The sequence below is a fragment of the Chiloscyllium plagiosum genome, chromosome 1 (genome assembly GCF_004010195.1).
Source record: "Chiloscyllium plagiosum isolate BGI_BamShark_2017 chromosome 1, ASM401019v2, whole genome shotgun sequence".
NCBI classification, from domain to species: Eukaryota; Metazoa; Chordata; class Chondrichthyes; order Orectolobiformes; family Hemiscylliidae; genus Chiloscyllium; species Chiloscyllium plagiosum.
In genome coordinates, this window is record NC_057710.1 from 46,819,275 (window position 1) to 46,834,692 (window position 15,418).

The following is a 15,418-nucleotide window of genomic DNA, read 5'->3' on the forward strand; positions in this document are numbered from 1 at the left end:
GTCCCCAGAAAGAACCCCAGTTGTCCAAAAACTGGAACCCCTCCCTCCTGCACCATCCCTGGAGCCACGCATTTAATTGTTCTCTCTCCCTATTCCTCGAATCTCTATCACGTGGCACGGGTAACAAACCAGAGACAACAACTCGGTTTGTTCTAACTCTGATCTTCCAACCTAGCTCCCTGAAAGCCTGTCTAACATCCTCTGCACTCCTCCTACCTATGTCGTTGGTGCCCATGTGGACCACGACTTCGGGTTGCTCCCCCTCCCCCTCCAGGGCCCGGAAAACACGATCAGAGACATCACATACCCTTTCACCTGGGAGGCAACATACCAAACGTGAGTCTCTCTCGTTCCCACAAAACCGCCTATCTGTGCCACGAACTATCGAGTCCCCAATTACTACTGCTCTGCTCTTCTTCGCCCTTCCCTTCTGAGTAACGGGGACAGGCTCCGTGCCAGAGACCTGAGCCCCGTTACTTACCCCTGGTAAGTCATCCCCCCCACAAGTATCCAAAACGGTATACTTGTTCTTGAGGGGAACGGCTGCAGGGGGTCCCTGCACTGGCTGCTTCCTCCCAGTCCCCCTCACTGTCACCCATCTCTCTGCCATCTTTGGAGTTACTACTTCCCTATAACTCTGATCTATGACCCCCTCTGCCTCCCGAATGATCCGAAGTTCATCCAACTCCAGCTCCAGTTCCCTAACACGGTCTTGGAGGAGCTGGAGGTGGGTGCACTTCCTGCAAGTGTAATCGGCAGGGACGTCGATGGCATCCCTCACCTCATACATGTTGCAGGAGGAACATTGCACTGCCTTCACTGCCATCCCTCTAAAGCTAACTTTTATTTTAAAAAAAAACTGGGTCTAAAGAATATAACAAGCAAAATTCAGCACTTACCTACTTACCACAACAGGTGTTATTATTAGGTTAGAGGAGGAGGGCGGGTGGGAGGCACTACCCGTGTAGTGCCTCGGGTTCTTCTCCTTCGCGCTTTTAAAGGGGGAAAAAACCTACCCAGGTAAGCTTACACTAACTGCTTCCGGGTCTCGGCTGCCCCTCTGGTCGTCGTCACTTACCCCTGGTGCTCCCGCTCTTTCTGTGAAGAGAGAGTGAAAGAGAAAAAAAAACACCACTGCCCGCTACCGGTAAGTACTTTTAAAACCAAACGGTCTTACCTTCGCTGCTGCTCGCACTGGAAATTTGTGTTTTTTGTCATCTGTGTATGTGGCTACCAGGGACAGCTGGTCATGGCGTTTCGTGGCTGGTTGGTGTTTGTGGATGCGGATTGCTAGTTGCCTGCCTGTTTGCCCTATATAATGATTTGTGCAGTCTTTGCATGGAATCCTGTAAATTAAGTTTGTCTTGTACATGATGAGTATGGGATCCTGGTGAGTTGTTATCTGAGCGTAGCTGTCCGTTTATGGGCTGTTATGAGTCCCAGTGGTTGGAAACTTTACACAAATTTGAACACCTACTGGCAAGACAAGTGAAGACAACAAAGGAAATGGGAATCCTGTGCCAACTGCCTAAGCACTACCTATGAACAACTCCAATTCCTACGTGGATGTCAAAGGAATCAAATGCTACCACCCTATGTCATATGTAGACCACCAATCAACAACCCACAAGCCAGGAATACAGCCAGACAAAATGGTCTCCGGATGATTCAGGTTATGGTTACCGATGCACACAACAGGTAACACAGATACAGGCAAGAAATTGCGTGCCAAAAATCGTTAATTTCAAAAACAACCAGTCAGAAGTGGACCGCAACTATTGGGCAGGCCATCACCATAGGACAGAACAGAACCATGTACAGAAAGGGAATGGCACTACAAGACAAAATGACTAAGCTAACCAACAGCAGAGAGAAGACCGCACAACAGACACCAGGGTAAAAACCTCTCCAACAGACCGCTTACATACACAGAAGAAACTGTACTAGCCAAGGCACTCAGCTACAATCACAAGGAAGCAGAAACAACAGACTACTTAGTTGCACTAGAATGTACACACAGAACTAATGGAGTAACTAAAGACACACAGCAAGCAGTCAGACAATCCATTGTACCTTGACCTACAAAGGATAAAACCAAAAAGAACAACACCCAAGATTTTATTGATTATGCAAAATACACAAACTGGACACACACAACTTAGACTTTTGGTGGCACTTCCTGGAACAACTTCATATAAACTGGCTAAAGAACTTCAACAAAAGCTAAACCATCTTGTCAGCAGATTCAAACACTCCATTCAATCATCACAGGAATTCCTCGACAACATCAAGAACATAAACATAGACAGGGATGAAGCAATAGTCTCACTTGATGTAACGGCACTGTTCACTTCAACTGACAAAACTCCAGCCAGACAGTCAATAGCCAACATCCTAGACGAGCAGAGCAGACAACGGGATGGGGAACCTATCAACAAGGAATGCATATTCAAACTACTGGACCTGTGCTTGACGTATCACATTCATCAACCAAATATATGAACAGATCAGTGGACCACCTATGGGCTTACCCATCTGTGGGCTCATGACAGATGTGGTGATGCAAAGACTGGAACAAACAGTCCTACCACAAATCCATTCCAATCTCTGGATCGGATAAATGGAAGACACTTTTGTTATCATCAAGAGAACAGAAATCGAGAACACATTAGATTAGATTACATTACATTACATTACAGTGTGGAAACAGGCCCTTCGACCCAACAAGTCCACACCGACTGCCGAAGCGCAACCCACGCATACCCCTACATTAACCCCTTACCTAACACTACGGGCAATTTAGCATGGCCAATTCACCTGACCTGCACATCTTTGGGCTGTGGGAGGAAACCCACGCAGACATGAGGAGAATGTGCAAACTCCACACAGACAGTCGCCTGAGGCGGGAATTGAACCCGGGTCTCTGGCGCTGTGAGGCAGCAGTGCTAACCACTGTGCCACCGTGCTGCCCACCAACACCATCCTCTCTCGTAAATCTGATCCCTGTAAGGAGGAAACCAATAATCAACTCCCATTTCTAGTTGTAATGGTACAAAGAACACAGAACTGTGAATGCACCTCAAAAATGTACAAGAAAGCCACACACTCAGACCAGGTCTGCAGTATAACAGCAACCACCCGAACACACACACACGAGAAGCTACGTTTGGGCCCTCTTCAAAAGGGCTACAATGTGCTGCAGCACTCCGGACCAATGGTGGGAGGAAGAACACCACTTTTATAGAGTCTTCGTCTAGAACAGGTATCTTCGGAACTTCATCCACAGATGCCTAACAGACCAACGACGTGACGAGGACATGCCACGACCTAACCCACCAGCCACGCTACCATACATAAACAACATCTCTGAACTGACAGCCAGACTTCTCCGACCACTTGGGTTCATGACAGCCCATAAACTGACAGCCATACTCAAGACAACAACTCAACAGGCCAAACAACGCTATACCCATCATGTGCAAAACAAATGTAGTTTACAAGATTCCATGCAAAGATTGCACAAAACACTCTGTAGGGCAAACAGGCAGACAATTGGCAATCTGCATCCACAAACACCAACTAGGCACTAAACACCACAGCCAGCTGTCCCTAGTAGACACACACACATGAGAAGGACCACAAATTCAACTGGGACAATACAATGAAGATAGGCCAAGCCAAACATCTGACAGAGAATTTCTGGAAGCATAGCACTCATCCATGGACTCTATCAACAAGCATATAGACCTAGAGCCAAAATACTGGCCACTACAACGAACAACCGGAATCGGCAACTGGAAATAGCAGGAATGGAACCAAATAAATTCCAGAAGAGACAGTACAGCAGCGCTTCACGGGAGGCTCTAAAGTACTAAAGATGTCAACTAGACAAGGGACAAAACGTCTGCAATTCAACTTTCCAGCTTGGTGAACATACCCACAACTCTCACTGATTCAATTAAACCAAACTCCACTGGGCCTTGCTGTCCATGACCAAATAAACAGAACTTTTCACTGTATCTCAATACATGTGACAATATTAAATCAAATCAAATTTTAATAAAATCTTCTATTTTGTATTTTTCCAACATACAGTCATAGGTTCATTTTAGTTGCTACCAAACATGTCTTTAAACCCATGCCTCTCTAACTCCATAAGTTCATGGATTTATTTACCTCCAAAATAGATTTCAGGAGTTTGGATCCTTTCTCCCTCCTTTTATCACTGAACCACCCACCCTGCTTGAAGTCTCATTTTAATAATTTCTTACTCGTTTTTCTCCACTGTCTCTAAGTCGTCTCTTACATATTTTCCATTTGCTTTTCTCAGTCGTATTCCGATGGAATTCTTCTGTCTTTGTTTCTCTCTCTCTATCTCTCGTCTTCCCCTTTTTAAAGCTGTTATAATTACATTATTTAAAATAAACACCACCAATCTTTTTATCCATGTTCATTATTGTTAGTCAACTTCTATAAGATTGTCTCTAAAATCAGTGCCCAATCTTTCTTGTTCCCCCGTTGATCCATCCAAACAGATTTCACCTTTTCAGTTCGGACTGAAAGGAATGTAGTAGTGATGTTCTTATTGACCTGTACCCTTAGCCTTTAAGGCAGTAGAGATTGTAGGCTTCGGAGCCGGTGTTGAAGGAGTCTTCACGAGTTGCAGCAATATATTCTTGTAGATGGTGCACTTTAGAGCCATAGTTTCAGTGGTAGAGGGAGGAAATGCTTAAGATGGTTGATTAGGGGCCAATCAAGCGGGTTGTGTTGGACTTGTCCGTCCAAGGGAGAAGATTCCACCACATATCTGTCTTGTGCCTCATAGATGATGGAAACAAATCTGGGAAGCAGGAGGTGAGTTACATACCACAAAATACCCACTTTCTCACCAATGATGTAGCCATACTGTAGCCACAGTGACTATGTAGTAAAAGATATCTTTAGTAGTGGTGCCTAGTTTCTGGTTCCATTCATGCATATTTGATTTGTAGTTAGAGAGCTCTAAAAACTGCTTCACTTTTCAGTGTCCAGTGCTGTTCCAGATTGCTCTTTGTAGAAACCAAGACATTTTTCTTAATGACATAGTTTTAAAAGTCCATTGCAATACTGAGTGCTATTCTATTCACTGTAAAATAGGAAAAAAAAGTTGATCTTGTGCAGCTACTTTTATGGAATTGATTTATCTTTGTGAAACCAGTTTTCACCATGACTATTTCATACTAGTGTCTAGCCATTATATGTATCTGTTTTTGAAACAGCGCTGTTGCTTCTGCAAAATTAAACCCTGTAATTAATTACTACTTGCCTCAAAGTTAAAACACTACATGCCATCATATCTACACTATAACTTATAATATAGAGAAGGCTGAAGACCTGCTGCAATTATTTGAAAGTAAAACGTCTTTCTATTTTACTGCAGTGATGATGACTTTGATATGTCAAGATACTCTTCTTCAGGTTATTCTTCAGCTGAGGTGAGTTATTTGTACAGAATGATATCTTGACAAAAGAAAGTTAAGAAAATGTATAAATTAATTTAACCATTACATCTTTTTTTCAGTCTTCTAAAGTAGTCTTCATATGTGACACTATATGTCTCTATTATTGTTTGATCCATTGCATCAGTTAATTTATGGCTTTTTACCTAAGTATTGATTCCTGCTACTCAGTTCAATAGATTCCTTTCTTGTAGTTTGACAAGAATCTGGTGTTTCATTCTTTACTTGATCACGTGCTGTTAATTGCCGTAACATGGGCCATCTGCTCCTATAGTACCTACTGCAATGGGATTTGCAACCTCCGTTGTTTTTCTGTTCTCAACATCAGGGGATTGCGATGAAAGCATAGAAAAAAATGTAAAAAGCTTTAAATTAACACAGCGACTAACTTAATGACAGAAGTCAGAAATAAGATAAAAAGTAAAAGTTCAGGACAATTCAGTCTCCTGGCTTCTGCGCATGCTGTAAAACTGGCCTGAAACTGCAACACTGGGCTGAGACCATCATGCTGACCTGTTGCAAGACCAAACTGCTGAAGGAGATCTCCATGCCAGGACAAGACCACCCTACCAGGAGCCTGCCCTGCCAGGTGTCAGGTCTATACTGCCATTCTGGTTTGTTGGAGGCCACCTTGTTGAGCCTGAGCTTCCAACCGAACTCTTTGAAAGAATGGAAGGTACCATAATAAATAGAAACATTTTTTTTAAATGTAAAGGAAAAAAGTAAAGCAAATGGAGTATAGGAGCTCTAGGCTCTACTCTATCCACTTCTTTTTCTTTATATGCTGAGGAGCCCAAACGTTGCTCTGCTACTCTGCCACTACCTGGGGGGGGGGGGGGGGAAGCTTTCTTCATGCATCAGAAACAATAACAGAAATTTCTGGAAAAGCTCAGTAGGTCTAGCAGTATCTGTGTAGAGAAATCAGAGTTAATGTTTCGGGTCCAGTGACTCTTGCTCAGAACTGCTGAGCTTTTCCGGCAACTTCTGTTTGTTTCTGACTTAGAGCATCTGCAGTTCTTTCGGTTTTTCTTTATACATCATTGTACATACTTTTATCAACAAATACAATGAAAGGTGTCCTCAATTTACGAGAGCTTGTATTCATGAACACAATCCCAAATAGGTCTTTATTTTTTTAAAGAACTGGCATATGTACATTTCCTGGATATATGGACAGCTGCTTTACATTGCCTTGCATTGTGTTCTAACTTGTGTTCAAACCAAAACGTGAACAATCTCTGGAACAGGACCCAATCAAAATCTGGGTACTGACAATGCATGATCAGTACCTAAACTTTCAAGGTCTGATTGTTAACAAAAATGTTCCTAACTCCGCCATCCATCACAGCAACCTGGAGGAATGACCAAAAAAAACCAAGCACCATGCGCAAGTTAAAATAAAATACCTTATGTAATTGAAATAAAGAAAAAAATTGAAAGGAGGGGGTGAATGTTTCAGGAATCAGCAAGGAAGGCTGTTTGACAAAGGGGATATGCTGACGTAGTGGTAATGTCACTGGACTAGTAAGCAAGAGATCCAGACCCTCGAACATGGTGCAAGTCCTATTACAACAGCTATGCAGTTAATAAATCTTTAATTAAAAGCTATATTTTTTTTCATCAGCTATGGGGTGTGGACAATGCTGGCTTGGCCTAGTTGCTAAAGGAGGCGGTGGGGTTGGCGGAGGCAGGTGGCGAAGTGGGGATATGTGAAGACAAGTAGAGGATACGACATAGTTGGTCCGTGGGAGGAATGAATCCTATAGCCCAGGGGAATCAACATTGAGTTCTCCAATTTCAAATAACTCCCTTCCCAGCCCCGCCCCTCCCTTCCACTCCTCCCAGCCACTTACCGGATTCATCCTTCCCATTGACCAATCAGGTAGTAGCCTCTACCTGTCTTCACCTATCCTCACTTCACCACCCTGCCCCCGCCACCCCCTTTATCTGCAGCTCCCCCTACACCCATCCTAGTCCTGAAGAAAGGTTACACCCAAAACGTCGACTTCTCCACCTCCTGATGTTGCCTGGCTTGGCTGTGTTCTTCCAGCCTCCTGCTTGTCTACCTTGGATTCCAGCATCTACAGTCTTTTTGTCTCTAACCAAAATTATTTTGAAGTTCTACTTTGTCCTCATCATAGTGTTACAATGCTTACAAATCCTGTACTATCACTAAACCTTGAAATTGTTCCCTGGACACCAAGATCTACATTATTAATATAAATCAGAAAAGCAGAAGTCCCATTTCTGGCCCACGGTGAACTCCATGACAAACCTTACTCCAACCCAAAAATATCCATTTAACCAGGAATTTCTGTTCCTGTCACTCAATCAATTTTGTCTTCCCATTGCTACTGTCTTCTTCTTCCAAGAGCTGTAACATTTTCACGTCTGTAGTGCCGTACTTTGTCAAAATCCGTGTACACCACATCAACAGCATTCTCTCATCAAGTCCCTGAAGTTTCTTCGTAGAACTCGAGCAAGATAGTTAAAACCAACTTTCCCTCAAGAAATCCTTGCTGGCTTTCCCTAATCAATCTATACATGCCCACGTGACTATTAATTCTATCACACATTATTGATTCTCAAAGTTTCCCCACTGTTAAACTGACTGGTCTGACCATTATTTTGGTCACTATCCATTTTCCCAAACTTGTTGACCTAACTGCCTTCAGCTACCGTTCTGTCTAAGTATCTGGGATTTTCTTTGAATTCCACCCTAAATCAGCAGAAAACTTAAAACTCTGACCTTCCAATGTCAAAACAAAAATATAAATTTCGTGGCTGTCTTAAGCAGGTTAAAATGACACAAAACAAATAATTCATTTATCTCAGTGCTAAAATAAGCAAGATGAGTTAGGAGCTTTTGACAGTCATTTTGAATGATCAGCAAACAGAAAGAGGCTAGTGTGGCTCCTTTACTCAAAAGAACATATGACAGATATATCCAATTATATTTCAATTAGTTTCCCTTATGTTTCATTTAAAATAATAAAATCAATTATAGCCATTTAATTATGCAGAACTGTGTTTTGCTGAAATAGGCACATTTTGTCGAAGCCTTCGGTACTTGTACAGGACAATTCACAAAGAATACAAATGTATGAGTAAAGCTTCTACTACATAAGAAGTATACTAATGAATTAGCAAGTGACCTTTGGAGGTGTTGCCATGGAGAATGCACCTATTCATTCCAGTTGACAGTTAACTGTCTGACTTAATTTAAATTTTAAGCTTAGCAGACTGAATATTTTAGGGCATTGTAATCAGAATTTACCCAGTAACAGGTTGTTTTCTTTGAGGTGAGCAGTCTGAGAAGGGTCCTAATTGATGTGTACAAAATTGACAGGCATGGATAGTCAATACGAGGTAGCTGTTCCTGTAGTTGAAGGGTCGTTAACAAAGGGGCATAATTTAAAGGTAACAGGGAAAGGTTTAGAGGGAATTTGAGGAAATTTCTTTTCACCTGGTGGGTGGTAGGAATCTTGAATGCACTGCCTGGTAGGACAGAAGACCTCACAACCTGCAAAAGGTTCGTGGGTGAGCACTTGAAATGTCATTGCATTCAAGGCTGTGGGCCAGGTTCCAGCCTCCTGCTTGTCTACCTTGGATTCCAGCATCTGCAGTTTTTTGTCTCTAACCAAAATTATTTTGAAGTTCTACTTTGTCCTCATCATAGTGTTACAATGCTTACAAATCCTGTACTATCACTAAACCTTGAAATTGTTCCCTGGACACCAAGATCTACATTATTAATATAAATCAGAAAAGCAGAAGTCCCATTTCTGGCCCACGGTGAACTCCATGACAAACCTTACTCCAACCCAAAAATATCCATTCAACCAGGAATTTCTGTTCCTGTCACTCAGTCAATTTTGTCTTCCCATTGCTACTGTCGTCTTCTTCCAAGAGCTCTAACATTTTCACGTCTGTAATGCCGTACTTTGTCAAAAATTATACTAGGACGAGTATAATTTTAGAATAGTTTTTTAAGTGCAGACTTTTTAAGGGCCAGAAATCCATATCTGTGCTATATGATTTTATTAATATATGTAATTTCCAGTACATGCAATTGTGTTATATTGTGAATTCTACTGTCAATCTGAAACTGGTTGTCAGCATAATTCTTTGAAACTCAGGATCATGTAACAAAAGTTATCCAATTGTGAAATTGTATCTAATGTTGGACACTGTTGAGAGTTCTGTAAACACCAGTTGGGTATGGTCAGTACTTTGCTTGTTCTGAACAGCTGAAGGGATATGTTATATGATATAATCCACCAGTTTTTGGGACATACAATCTATACACCTGGCATCATGCACCACTGAAATTCATATACCACCAGTATCCATTGCAAACGTACTGACTCCCATGATTATCTTTACTACACATCCTCACAAGTGTGAAGCTCGGTGCCAGTTGGAAAAACAGTGTCTTATTTTCTGCTTGGGGAACCTGCAGCCTTTAAGACTCAACATCAGGTTCAATAATTTTAGGGTCTGAGTACCTTCCCCTATGTTCTTACCCCAGCAAGGACCCCCAGCCTCCTTGAGGGAACCCTGTGTGGATCCTAGCTGCCTCAAAGGCACCCGGTGTGGACCACCTGCTTTAGGAAGACTGTAATGCTGAACATGTAACTTTATTTTTTCAGTTTTCTAAATTATGCCTAAGATTTTGAACCTAGGTTTCTTTATTCCTCGGATAGTGCTGGAAATAGCAACTTTATACTCTTGTATCCCTGTACTTGAATGCATTTGACAGTAAACCTAATTCAAATTCTAATTTGACTTGCGTTCATATATGATTTTCACCAGAGCAAAAAAAAATGACCTGATTCCACTGCGAGATTGGTTGGTAACTAAAAGATGTAGATTATAAGGTGATTTGCAAATGAACCAAAGGTGAAAATAGGATGTTTAAGCAGGCTGTTGTGTTCAGGAATGTATTGCCTGAAAGTATTGTAATAGTAGATTCAGTAGAAATCTCCAAAAAGAATTGAATAAATAATTGGGGGAGATAATTGCACAGCTTTGGAAACTGAGCAGAGTGAGACTAATGAGACAGCCATTCAAACCAGTAGCCACAAAAGACTGAATAGCTTCTTCTGTGTTGTAGGATTGTACAATTCCATGACAAGTTCTAAATAAGATCATTGGTATCCTAATTTTCTTTGTAAAAGCTAAATATTCCAAAGATTCAAATAAACAGTCTAGCATCAATTACAGTTTTTGTGTGGCCTGCATTGTGATCGAATTTTCAGTAAAAGATTGGATCTCTAGGATGCTCATTTTGAAAATCTGTGCAATAGGAAACACTTGAGCCTTTCCTGAAAATTATTGAACTTGCCACCACAGGCATAGTTTTAGTTTGTGCATGGGTGACATTGATATGTCAGTGTAACTTCCCTTATTTTTGTCATTGGCAGTCAGAAAGCACCACCTTAATGTGAGAATATTGCCTTCTTTGCTTAAAGTAACCCTTCTAGTTTGTCACTCATCTTCGACAAAGCTTCATTTGTAGATTGTCGCCATATTCTCCTCAGCACAGATAACCTGCTCTCTCATTAATCTTCACATATTAAGAGTAGAGAATATATAAGCATTCCTTGCTTTTCTTGATGGGAAATAAATATTTTCTATAAATTTCTTTTCCTACTGTTTGCAAACCAACTCTGAAGATTTGAGAGGAGAAAATTACCACCTGATCCATTTTTTTTCTTGTTTTTGTGTGCTGATCTGACAAAGTATTAACAAGAGTATTTCCACATACCCAATAAAATATCAGTTAAGTTTCTTACATTTTTCTCTCTTTATAGCAGATTAATCAAGACTTGAATATCCAACTCCTGAAAGATGGCTACCGGTTAGATGAAATTCCAGATGATGAAGACTTGGATCTTATTCCCCCGAAATCAGTAAATCCCACCTGCATGTGTTGCCAGGCCACCTCCACTACTTGCAATGTTCAGTAATGTGACTGACGCTTTCCACTGTAATTGTAAAACTAACAGCCATTGCTTCCTCCTATGGTAGGACATGCACTTTGTGTCCGTGTTTAAAAAAAAGCCGACCATCATTGTGGCATTCATAAGTGAGTGTGAATGCAGTGTTGAATTTGTGTGTGATAGAAGGTGACAATGCTACTGCTTTGCAGTGGTTATATTGCGTAATCCTGATTTTTATTTTCCCCCACCCATCTGCTTCTGGGGGTGGGGCAGAGGGAAGAGACAGAATAGAGCACTACTTCAGCATGATTCAAAGTTCAGCCATGAGCTGAAAGCAAAGCATCTGTAAGTTCTTTTGTCTACTCATACTTGGCTGTTTATATTTGAAGTGTACTGGTTTATGTCCATGTATATGTTTACCATTGCATTTGGAGCCAATGATATTTAACCTAAAAGTTGCAAAGTTTTTTCAAAGCATTGTCTTCTTAGCTCTCTAATTTATATATTATTTCCTTTTGTTGTTAGAGGTTTCTAACTTTACATTAACATTCAAAATTTGATAACACTAGCATAGTCTTTTGTTAAAAGATTTTACACATCTATCTAAACACTACAATGGGTGTAACTAGAGTACACTTTATTGTAGTGTACTGTTACTTGTGTGCACAAGTTTTAGACCATTCATGTCAATGTTGGATTAAAGGTTATCTTCCCCTTGAATGTATTATGTTTTAAAAAGGGAGATTTGTTTCATTTCTATACAATGTTAAAATGACATGCATATAAAACTTCTTTTAGTATTGTTTTGGAGGGGTTTTTATGATCTATTTGTTTGGGAGGAAGAATATTGTTTGCAACTCTGCTTAAAGGTTACTAATATTGCTACTTTGATGAAAGGAGCATAGAAGAGTTGGTAAGATAAAAACTGCAATGTTAGAGGAAACAATTCATTGTAAGTTTACTTATAAATATTAGAAATGGACAGAAATGCAAATCTGGCTGTTGTATGGACAACATAATGAAGCAGAGGAGTATTTTTAGTGTGCTGCACTTGAAATAATTAACAAAATTATAGGTATAATTATAGTTGTAATTTGGCATCATTTATAAATGGTTTTATTTTACCTTAACATTTTGCAAATTGTAACTCCAAGTAACTTGTTTGAAGTCTGTGTTCTGTCATCCTCAATGACACATTTCATTATTAATTGGTAAAAAAAATCAACCCACACATGGCCGATTAAGTTCTAATCAATGTAAAGTACATACTAGTTGAATAGAAAATGTGTTGTTTTAAATGTGTTGTCACTAGAGGTCCTCATTAAGCGGGGACGAGGTCAACGCTCCTGGGAAACTTCCTAGACTGTCATATGGCTGTTGGACACGTTTACTTGGTTTAAAATGGTTTCTGCACAAATCTATTTTACAAGCTGTTTCATTCCTTGCCCAGCTCCCGAAGACAAAGCACTGAAACTCTGAGATAACAAAGCCAGTTGTTAGAACGTCCACATATCAATAATTGAGATAGATTCAATACTGCTCCTTCAGGCACACCTAGTACTCCCATCTCAACAATTAGATGATGATTATTTTAATCAAAGAGCATAATGGATGAAAATTCCTAATTCTGAAAATTTACATTTCGCATTTTGAAGTGTCAATATTTTAATCAAGATTACAAATATTTGAGCAGGAAGTTTAGTCTAATGTTTACTGTCTGTCTCAAAGCTCATTATTGATTACTTTAGTTTATTTATTTATGTACATATATTTATAAAGAAAAACTAAACAGTAATATGTTATCCATGTGACACTTGTATTGAGTTAGACCAAAACTTGAAGGAATAATCATGCTGCGTTCCTCACCTTGTTTAGGTGGATATTAGTACAAAAAGGAATTCTGAGTTTATGATGACACGAGAATTAAGAATTTTTCTGGCATTTTGAACTAATTTTTTTGTGGTATGAGACTCAATTAAAGTTTAATTTAAGCAGTAGTTAAAGGAGTCAATTGCACACACAATGTGTTGCCACCCAATGTATCATGAGTCCCAAGCAGAAGCTATTAGTGATCTCTCTTTTCCCCCCCCATCCCACTTCAGAACCTTTCTAAGAAATTAATTATTGCTATTTGGTGTTTCAGTACCACACTGTTGTATTGTATATGTTCTGGTATGCACGTGTCCTACGCTAACACTCCATGCAAACAAAGTGACTTGTCCGAATAACTTGGTCTTTGCCTTCAGGTTAATGCTGCTGTTTGTTAAAGCTTCCAGTTAACAAAATACCTTATTCCAATAGATGTGATCTTGTTGCACTATAATCATTTTAATACAATGATGCTCACCATGTGTAGGATTTTTGTCTTGTCTTGTGATCTTGTTGTAATATCAAAAAATACTTAAGATGCAAATTGCCCATTTGCCAGACCTTATTTGGACTTAATCAAGAGAACATTTCTTATAGAAATCCTGTTGCACTTAAAAAGCAAAACTGAATATTGTAAATCTGGAAGAAAATATAAATTTCCGAAGATCATATGCAAATCTATAAAATCTGAATTTAGAAAAAGGAATTGTAGTGTTGATTGTGAAATTTGGCCTGTTGCACTGGTTAGAGATTTTTAAAACTCTAAATCCATTTTCTTGCCCTTTATCTATGTCTTATTTATTCTTTCACAAATACTTATTCAGTTTCTTTTAAATGATAAGTCTCAGTCTCACTAGTTAGCTGCACTGAAGCATTTCATATTCAATAGCTGTCTTAATGAAAATAATTCTTCTGATTATCCCAACCATTTTTCTTGTCATAATCTGTGCATCATGCCAACTGGAGTAACCCTCCGTTAGTTCTCAGATGGAGCTGTTCAGGTACTCAAATTTCATTTTATTTATGCTCTGTGCTTTCCCACAGTTTCTAATACAAATATTTACTGTCCTAAATGTTTTATTCATAAAAATGAATTAACTGCTATTCTTTTTCTGCATTACAGCTAACTTTTATCCATGCTGCCTTATCACCTTGATGACCATATTTCTCAAAACTTTTAATACTAAAACCCTCTACGAATTCCCTTGCCTTTTATTGCCATATTCAAATATTTTTACAAAAGTGTAACATCTAATTCCCAGAATAAATTTTCAAACCATAGCCAGTCATCAAATCATGATCTTACCTTTGCCAGTCTTCCTAATCTTTTCTTTACTTAAATAATCTGAAATAACTATTGTGTTGCCAGAAGGCTTATCTGATTCCGTCTTCAATGAAACACAATTTCCTCTAGTTAAATATTCAAGAAACTAAACCAGTTGTCTTTGGCCCCTGTCACTAATCCACATCCTTAACTCTGATTTCACATCCTTTCTAGATAATGTTCCAAGCCAAATCAACTCTTTTTTTTTGTTTTACAATGCCTGGTTTGGATCTTTGCACCCAAGATGGATGGTGCATACCAGGAAATTTCCTGGCTCACCACAGTTGCCTCAGGGAAAACTCACTCAATTGCTTACGCTTTAGCCTTCCAGGCCTCACCTATCCACTTCACATATCCCATCTGTGCCAATTCATGCCCCCACCCACCCTCAAGTGATCTCTCATACCTGCAATGCCAACTTAATACCAATTCATGCTAACCAATCCACTGTCCTTCATCCTGCCAAACTCCATGTAAACTCACCCAATGTGCACTATGGCCACACCTCAAGCCCACATTCCAATCAAAAAAGGTCTAAATATCTATTGCAGCTCCACATATAATAAGCAAAACTACCATTTTTTTAAAGATAAATCAAGCTTCCCCTACCTTATTGAACTTCAAGCTGAACATTTGACCCCATGTACTTCATCACAAAGACTGTCTGCTTGCATCTTCAGAACACCCACCCTCCCTATCCAACCAATTCAGCCCATGCCAGTGAAACTCTTATGACTTTATTGCAGCCAGTCTTGACTGTTGCAATAGTTTTTAGTTTGCAA

General features: G+C 39.8%; 1 protein-coding gene across 2 annotated transcripts in view; it reads left to right on the forward strand.

Moving 5' to 3' along the window:
• The window catches only part of fam219aa (family with sequence similarity 219 member Aa), an 85,315-nt gene extending 70,098 nt beyond the window's left edge, over positions 1-15,217 (forward strand). The window contains exons 5-6 of one of the 2 annotated variants that reach the window (XM_043684194.1): positions 5,420-5,474; positions 11,318-15,217. In XM_043684194.1, the coding sequence (XP_043540129.1) occupies positions 5,420-5,474; positions 11,318-11,470 (208 nt within the window). In that variant the 3' untranslated portion in view covers positions 11,471-15,217. Of the gene's footprint in view, positions 1-5,419; positions 5,475-11,314 lie in introns of both variants that reach the window. The other variant, XM_043684155.1, reaches the window with a different exon arrangement.
• The last annotated feature ends 201 nt before the right edge of the window (positions 15,218-15,418 follow it).